The sequence below is a fragment of the Vipera berus genome, assembly GCF_964194415.1.
Source record: "Vipera berus genome assembly, chromosome: 5".
Lineage (NCBI taxonomy): Eukaryota > Metazoa > Chordata > Lepidosauria > Squamata > Viperidae > Vipera > Vipera berus.
In genome coordinates this window covers 58,465,014-58,474,642 of record NC_138207.1, presented here as the reverse complement: position 1 = coordinate 58,474,642, position 9,629 = coordinate 58,465,014, and the positions used below count along the sequence as shown (strand labels likewise).

At 36.1% G+C, this 9,629-nt stretch overlaps 1 protein-coding gene across 1 annotated transcript; it reads left to right on the top strand.

Annotated features, from left to right (window-relative positions):
- The first annotated feature begins 5,791 nt into the window (after positions 1–5,791).
- Positions 5,792–9,263, top strand: LOC308668520 (prolactin-releasing peptide receptor-like). Its single transcript, XM_081328524.1, has 3 exons — positions 5,792–5,971; positions 7,581–7,654; positions 8,112–9,263. The coding sequence occupies exon 3, from the start codon at positions 8,118–8,120 to the stop codon at positions 9,168–9,170; it is 1,053 nt and encodes a 350-aa protein (XP_081184650.1). The 5' UTR covers positions 5,792–5,971; positions 7,581–7,654; positions 8,112–8,117; the 3' UTR covers positions 9,171–9,263.
- Positions 9,264–9,629: the final 366 nt, after the last annotated feature.

The following is a 9,629-nucleotide window of genomic DNA, read 5'->3' as shown; positions in this document are numbered from 1 at the left end:
TAGTGTTGTTTGTTCTAAGGGGGGAGGGGTGTAATGTATTGGGCTTGCTTGTTAACACCACAAGCTAACGGCTCCCAGCACCTCAGACAGCCCGTCTCCAGCGCTGCTATTGGTTGTCCCTAGGTGGCAATAGGTTGCTTCAAACCTATTGGCCGCCACCTAGGGGCCAGGGTATAAATTGCTGCATCTGCAGCCCTGTTCTCTAGTTCAGATCCTGGAAGCAATAAACCATGATCTTTGCTGAACTCACTCGCCTCGTCTTCATTCCTGCGCAAGGAACCCAGTACACAACAAGTGGAACCCAAGATTTCCAGCAAAAAGCATTCCCAGGTCTATGTGAAGATATTAGTCACTGAACCTAATAAATGAATGTAACTTACAAGTGAATTACAGTTCCCACCAATACTTCATGTGATTTGAAATGCTTCTAATTTTCAGTTAATCCCATAAATGATTGTATTGTAAAATGACGAGACGAGACGAGACGAGAAGAGTTGGAAGGGACCTTGGAAGTTTTCTAGTTGAACCTCCTGCTCAGGCAGGAAACATTTCAGACAAATACTGTTTATTGTCTTATTCAGTGCTTTTTTGTAAAAGAAAAAGGTGCCGGAACTCACACATGTCATACAACCTGCCTTGCCTACCCTACAAGGTTCCATCCAAAAAAGGTGCCGGAACTCCATTCTGAGCGTTCTATGAGAAAAAAAGCCCTGGTCTTATTCATGTCAGTAGATAATTGTTGGCCTACACTGTGGTACTAAAGACAGCAAAGCCTTGATATTTCTTTCTCCTTATCACATTTGCTGTCTTGCCAGTAGCACTTTTTAAGGTTTTCTGGATACTGTTGAAGAATGATGGATGTGAAAAACTATACTCAGACTGATTTGACCTTTCTACTCTGCTCTTAATGGATAAAAGAACTCATATATACTCAGATCCCTCTGTGAATAGGGCCTGGAATTGATGGCATGTCGCTCTCTTGCTCTTGAGTACAATAAACAGGAAAAACATTGGGAATCATGTTATCTCAGCCGATTGGTAAACAGCGAGGATTGCAAGGCCTCATTACAATAGAAAACAAAATAATTGTATAAAAGCTTTTAGATGTTCTTTCTCAGCCTGGTGTGTGGGTATTAAAGATATCCAAATCAAATGAAGTCTTGGTAATGTGATTACCAAACAAGTTTTGCATCTAGCATGATAATTTCAGTCTTCTGGGACAGTATTTCCTCTAACAGATATAAAATGTCAAACTTAATTTTATGGTGTGTTTTCATCAACATTATTCACAGATCCATAATCAATATGCCTTAATGAGTTCTGACTATTCTGTGCAACAATCCCTCCCTTTTGCTCACAGGCACCTGTTATTTACTAGTTATTTACGCTTTATCTGAGTGTAAAACTATTTTATTGAGTGATATGACTTTAACCATTGTTTGTTTATTTACATTTAATAACCTAAAATAATGGAAGACTTACCCCTGAAGTAAAGATAAGTCACAGCTTTTTTCTACATATTCTTTCTTCCTTTCCCCTATCATTGCTAATACACTTTTGAACAGATATTTCTAAACAGGAAAATCACAAAAAATCCTTTGTTGGTCAAAAGTCTTACACACATTCTGTAACCAAATATTCTCTCCCTCTAGTAAGAAAACCTGAGAGGGGCACTTGGCTAAATTCCTGTCGAAATGCTATTCCTTTCTCTTCCTGAGGTTAAATAGCCAGAAGAGATATGAGTCTTGCCAGGAAAAGGGAAGCTGAAAAGAGATCATACTCCAGAATATTGTGGCCAGAGAATTTTCCAGGATTCAGGAAGGAATAAGTCACATGCAGAATTTTGGAGCAAATACTCAACATGCATTTGAAATTTTATTTTGGACCAAGTCAATGTCTTCCAAGATTTCTTTCACAGCAAGTTTCCCCGAGTCTCTGTTTGTGGCATTGTTCTTTTCTTTACATTTACTTTTGAAATATATATTTTTTTCTCTTTAATGCCAATACCAGTGGTGGGATTCAAATATGTGAACAACTGGTTCTCTGTGTGGATGCCGCTTCTGGAAGTCCGTTCTGGGCAACAAAAAATTAGCTACTGGTTCGGCCGAAGTGGTGTGAACTGGCTGAATCCCACCACTGCCCAATACCCAACTGTATTCTCTTTTGTTTACTATAAGTTTTCCAGTAGACAATGACATCAGCTTTTGTCCTGGTAACTGTATAACTTGCTTCAGATGCCCCTGGGGTTTCACAGATCAAGCCCAGAAAGAAATATTAACTTTTCCTCTTGATTATGGCTATTGGAGAAAGCAATAACTGTTCCATTCACCTGGGTTGGGATGCTCTGGTTAATTTGAGCAGGCCCACAAAGTGAATGACACCCTTACAATTTTGCTTTTTTAAATCAAGTGGATTATAAAATATACATGCATAGTTGTAACCTGAACCAAAGGATCAGATGAATATTCTATCTCTAATTGTCTGTGCATCTACCTTGCATGATAATTCAAAGTTTTTATGAATAAAACAAAGGCTACTGGAAATCATCTTGTCAGTTTGTACAGAATATGTATTTTGATTAGATATCATTAGCGCTCATTTTTATCTTATTTCTTTTAATAGTTAATTGCAATTCATTTCAATTATTTTATTTGTTACATTATACATTATAATATTTCTGCACATTGGTTATGAAATATTGATGTGAAGCATTTTCCCACTTATTAAATGTTACCTCCATCAAGTGCCACACTCCTTTGTTTCTGGAGCACCAGAAATAGAAGATATTGTGCTTGGTTTTCCGTTGCCATCTCTATGCCCAGCAAGGGCTTAATATTTACAGACTCTATTTGACATAGCTACACAATAGGGTCATAACAAAAGGTTATCTCATTTCCTTTTGGGCACAAAAACATATAACCATTAAAACTGCTAAGTTTAGACTCAAGGTTATTAAATTGAGATGATGAATTCATCTAAACATACAGTATATACTTTTGTATTTTAGTATTCATCTTATGTTTCTACCTTCTTTTATCTTACACTATTTTGTTGTACTCTGCTATCTTTTATTTCATCTGAACTTACTCTCTATTTTGTCTCACTTTATTTCATTTTAGCTTATTTTATTGTTTTTGAATGTTTGGTAAATTGATTAATCAATAAAGTCATATTTGATTTGATTTTGATTTAATTAATATGCAATTATAGTTAAAATAGGCCACTCCCACCATTAAATTAGATAAATTAATAAATAATCTTGATAGCTAAGTACCACTTCAAGACTCAGATGAAATATGCCTCTAAAATACTAATTACTAGGGAAACATAGAAAACAAGACTCCAGGTCTTGCTTCTCAGCCTCCCAGTCAGATCCATTGTGACATAAAATGTTCAGTTTTGAGATGAAACCAGCAGGAACTTTGTGATGTTCTTAACCATACATGGATCACAGACACAGTGAATTGTTCATGTCCGGTGAATTACAGCTTTGTACAGAGTAATGTCCATTGCTATACATGATTCCATGTATAGCATTATGACTTTATGACTTGAGTTATCGTATTACACTTTAATGTAATAGAAAATTGTGATATTAGAACAGCTAGAGCTACTGAATAAGCAAAGGAAAACTTGACTAAGCAAAACCAATTCTGTTGGAAGATTTGAGTCTTTGAATCTCATGCATTTAAATTAATGCTTTATTTAAGTATATGTTTGTACAGTCCCCAACAATTGTTCCATTTGGGAAAGCAGTTATTACTTATATTGAGATGCAGTATTTTCAGATGGTCATATTCTTCTGAGATTTATCCCTATCATATGGGAGTTGACATTTTGAAAAAGGAGGTAGGTTTTCTGTACCTCAGCTGGAAGACTTGTTCTTCAGTATTGGAAAGATAAATATTTTGGTTCAGTGGTTCGCCGAACTGACGCTACCAAGATTTCATGAATCAATAACTTATCAACATAGATGACCTATGGATAATTTTAAGAAATTATGATGGATAATTGTAAGGAATTATGATGGATAATTGTAAGGAATTATGATGGATAATTGTAAGGAATTATGGCTTCCGCACATTGAAATAGTTAAATTTTACATATGTTTATATGTATGTGAATATACACTTTGTACGTCTGTTTCTTTTTAAAGCTTTATATCCATCCTTATTTTATAATTCTGTGTATTGTTTTTAATATTTAGCTAATGAAAGAATAGAAAAAGAGAAAAAAATGAAGTTTACAATAATTCAAAAATGCAGTTTAACATTCACAAACTTCACAAAAAGGATTTCCATTTTTTAAATTAAATGAATCTGAAAAGTATTGGATTGTATTTTTTGGAAACAAACAAGAAGCTCTGATATGGAATTTGGAAACATAGAAATGGATACTATTGGATTACTTTTTGCAGTGGAACTTTTCCCCTAACCAATTTCATTTATTTTGGCTTCTCAACAACTTGTGAGTTCAGGATGCTGTAAAAGACAGTTTTTAGCCAGCAAGATTGTCACATTCTTATTTATGTTGTATATACAATATCAAATCCATGAGACACAATTTGTCTATGCAGCTCCATTTTCAGCTGGTACTGCTGATTATCCTCTGAACTTGAAAAGTGTTTATATACAAATGGCTGACTTAAAAACATTTTGAGGCTCAGATTTTGTAAAGTAAACCATAATATATAACCTACATATCTCATTATTTCCTCCCACAAATATATTGTTAAAAGGACACAGTTTAATCAATCTACAAAAGAAACTCTGATGATGTTTAAGAAAGAGGGAGTAATGTGGCAAATCACCTCTCTGCAGCCACAAGGCTGGAATGTTAGAGAAAAGAAATCAATACTTAATATTTGTTCATAAACCGTTCAGTTATTCTGTTCAATAGCATTGTGTTTAGTGACAGATTTTTGTGATGTCTTTTTTATTAATAGCAATAGGCCCCAGAGAACATGTTTAGGTTTCTGTATGAGACTGGTGATAAAATAGCATGCTCAATACATTTTGTGCTACGGTTGCAGCATTAATTATTCTTTAAGGAAAAACCAAAGTAATAGCAACTCTTCACGTATAGCCAAATATAAATATCCTCCAAAGCCTCAGCTGTTGACCAATTTGGGAACAGCATTAATGAAATGGAAGTCATTATGTTTCCTCCTATTGTGAGGGTTCAATGGGGGTGAAGCACGTCCCCAGCTGTTTCTGTATGCATAATTTCTACCAGGCAATATAACAGTTCATTAAGCATGTTGGTGCCAGATACGATGAGAAGACCCTTTTTACAACAGCTCTGACGATATTTTCAGCACCATGGAGAACACCCATAGCTACATCTAATGGAATTACTAAAAACCAGGCAAGCCCTTCTTTACAATCCTCCCAATGCAGTATGATGATCATTACTTATGCTTCTATTATTTTTATATATTTTGCTAGGGATTAAAAAAAAATAATCAGGCATTTAATCAGGCATGTTGCTTATTACCTTTTTAGCATGCTAAATATTTTAAGGATGCTAAGTAAATTTTTCTGAATATTTGCAGGTTTCTCAATAGACCTATTCAAGAATTTTGAGGAAAAGAACAAGGGGAAGAAAGTCTCTTGAGCATCAATTAATTTGGGAGGGGGGGTTGCCTTTACTTTCTCTTTTCCTTTTTAAAGCAAACATTAAACTCAAATGGATAAAGTGGGTATCAGTAAGTCTTGCGTTTGGGGAAGGGACATAGCAATCCGTTTCAGTCTAGACTTAATATGTTAATTAAAATAGGGGGAAAAAGGGAGGGGAGTCATTCCTGGCCATGCCACACTAGCAAAATTGATCTCTGTCGCTTTAAACTCTTGTTCAATCAGTTTGGTTGGTTTTGCAAGCCAGGCACAGCATATTGATTCAAGAAGACAATGATTCCAGCTCCAGGACTCTCTTCTCTTCACTACGAATAGGACAGCTTACCCTAGTAACGGTAGGTGAGAAATGAGATGTTTTGAATCCTATTTCTGATGCTCAGTAAGGTTTCTGTTATTACATATTTCTCTCTCAGCTGCATGCTTATTATAATTAAGCATTATTGCAGTTCATTATGACCTCTGGAGTGCCCATAAGCATTTCCTTGAGAATATTTGATTGATAAATTATATATTGCTTTGGTTCACCAGACTCTCTAAACACATATTCATTTGCTCTGTTGTAACCTGCATTTTTCTAAGTATATTGTTGCTTGTGGTAACTTAAAAAACAAAAACTTGTCTGAAAGCATTGATTATAAATTTGACTCCAACCTCTAAGCAGGTATAATTGGATTTTCAAAAATAATTTCATACCTCTGATTTTATTGTGCAATTTTATTTCAAATGAGTTGTTCCCAGAAGTGCAGTTTGCACGTCTATTTATAAAAGTTCCACAAATAGAAATAGATCTATGGGCTACCTATTTACATATTTATTTAATTATTCCACTCTGTAGGACATGGGAACATGGATATGATAACCTGAAATGGATACCAGTATATAGACTGTGAAAAGATCAGCTTAAAAAAGAAAATCATGGGTGAAGAGAATCAATAAGCATCAATTAACAGATATTTTTTTAAAATAGATTTGACACTGATGATTTTTAACTTGATCCTCCAGCAAGTAGACTTAAAGATACTTTTCCATTCTATTTGATAACAGCAATAAAAACCTCTCTATGCACATTCCATTGGATGGAATACTATCTCTAAATCTTCAGCCTATGTTCTCTTACTAGATGATAGAAACATGTAAATGAGCTTTTCCCACTAAGGAAAAGAAAACAGTAATCAGACAGCCACAGGTAGACAGGAAATATTATAGACTGGTAACAACACATTTCAGTTTCTTGATCATCATCATTATTATCACTGTCTATTATTTGCATGATGATGGATTGTATATTGATGGAATTGTATTATTGTTGTGAAGAATTTTCAAGACTAGCATGTGTGTGTGTGTGTGTGTGTGTGTGTGTGTGTGTGTGTGTGTGAAGCGGAGATGTTAGAAAACCATACTTTTGTTCTGGTGAATTTATTAAAAGACGGAGCCAAGACAACTATATCAATTAGCAAGAATGAGCTCCATCTTAAGAAAATCAAATACTTTAATGTGTATGATTTTGCAACATATAGCTCTATTCTAATTTTCTTCTAGAATTTCTCATCTTTCATCAAGTACTTTATAACATGACAAAAGGAAATCAAAAGGGAATCTTGCAGGCATAAATATTTCTGAAAATCACGTTCTCATGCATCAGTGCACAAACAAACACACACACACACACACACACACACACACACACACACACACACACAAAACTCCTGAAAGGTCTTCATTGGTCTTTCCTGAACAGCTTCTATCTGCCATGCCTTCAATGTTACTAAGTGCTGAAAACTGCATCTCCTTAGCAATTGGTTTTAAAACATTTATCTGTTGGGGGTCATAAGCAATTAAGCCATAGATATGGTCAAAATCAAAATTTACCAGTCACCCATTTTTCTCTGATGCTTCCTTTTTGATTTCACTCTTTGATTTCACTCATTTCACTCTTCCAAACAGCAGGCTGCACGGAAGGACAACAGCCTAATTCAGATTGAGTGGTAGGGAAGGAAGACCTGGAATTAATCTCGTGGGTAAATAGCATGAGGGCTGAAACCTGCTTTAAAATACAGTATGTGTCCATTTACTTGCTTAAAAGTCAGAAATCAGGGTACATGAGATTGTGGGTGTACTAATTTTATGTTGTGATTGGAAAGCTAGCAATCTGAATATATATTTCCTTTATCATTTTCTCACAATTCTTTGTGGCCCTTCTTTTGTTCTCCTACAAACAAAACAGTAAAACAGTAACATGAGTAACCAAATCATTAAAATAAAATATATGTTTGTGTACATGCATGTATGTGGATGAGCATGTTTGTGTGCACACGTACTTTTTCTGATGCTGGAAATGAACATTTTATTATATGAAGAAGTAGATTTGGGTACTGTAAGTGTAAATGAGATACAAATAGGAATATGAATCCACAATCAGAATAAGTGGATCATGTCTAAAGAACATACTTACAACTACTGTTTGTTATCTTACAGGCCAAAATGTATGCATCATTTGAAGGTTCTAGCACCCTTCCTACAAACACCAGCGCAGTAGCTCTTGACTCTGCTTTGAATGGGACCAACATATTTTTCCAGGGTTTGCAGCTGGTGCAGCGACTCAAATTGCTGATCATCCTGTTATACACAGGAGTCGTCATTATTGGGATGGTAGGTAACTGCCTCCTGGTCCATGTCATTCTGCATGTCAAGAAGATGCACAATGTCACCAACTTCCTCATTGGGAACCTAGCTCTTTCAGATGTGGCAATGTGCACCACATGCGTCCCACTTACTCTTGCCTATGTTTTTGAGCCACGGGGCTGGATTTTTGGCAGCGCAATGTGCTATTTTGTCTACTTCATGCAGCCGGTGACTGTTTATGTCTCTATCTTCACCTTGGTCACCATTGCAGTTGACCGGTACATTGTCATTATACACCCTTTGCGACGCCGTGTCTCCCTTCAGCTTAGTGCTTATATGGTCCTCTTTATCTGGATTCTGTCCTGCTGCTTAGCCTTGCCAGCTATGGCACATACCTATTATGTGGAGCTGGATCAGCAAGGCGTCATCCTATGTGAGGAGTTCTGGGGGGAGCAAGAACGCCAAAGACAAACCTATGCTTTGTGCCTGCTGCTCATTACTTATTTTTGTCCTTTGCTGGCCATCCTCATTTCCTACATCAAGATCTCCCTCAAACTAAAAAACAGGGTGATGCCGGGCAGTGTCACTAAAAACCAGGCAGACTGGGACAGAGCTAGGCGGAAAAGGACCTTCTCCTTGTTGGTCATAGTAGTGGTGGTCTTCGGAGTTTGCTGGCTTCCCCTTCATGCCTTCAACTTTATTCGGGACATTAACATAAACGCAATCGATGCTTATTATTTCAGCCTGATCCAACTGGTTTGCCATTGGTTTGCTATGAGTTCTGCCTGCTATAACCCCTTCATATATGCCTGGCTTCACGATAGCTTTAGGGAAGAACTTAAAAAATTACTTGTCTGGCCCAGGAAAGTAGTTCCTTCTGGGCAAAGTGCAACTGTGAGTGTTGTTATCTGATCAATAAGTGCACCTGGTCTCCTGACAGACAAGAGTCTATAGTTTAATGATTCCGTGTTGAAAAATAGCAGTATTTTTGTGTTGGAAATAACAGCCAAACCTTGCTGCTTTGTAAAAAAGTAAAACAAAACCCAAAACAAAACAGATGGCAGGCTCCTTCAAGCAAACAAGTGAACAAACAAAAAACAACCTGCCGGGCATGAAGAATTAGGACTATTCATGAAGGTTGCAGCATAAATGATTTATTGAACCCCATACACAAGTTTCTGGTTAACCAATGGTCAGCAAATGTCATCCAGGTCATGAATGCTTTTCAAAAGGCAAATGGACTTTCTTAGTCTTTTCTTTTCTTTTTCTTTTCTTTTCTTTTCTTTTCTTTTCTTTTCTTTTCTTTTCTTTTCTTTTCTTTTCTTTTCTTTTCTTTTCTTTTCTTTTCTTTTCTTTTCTTTTCTGAAGAAG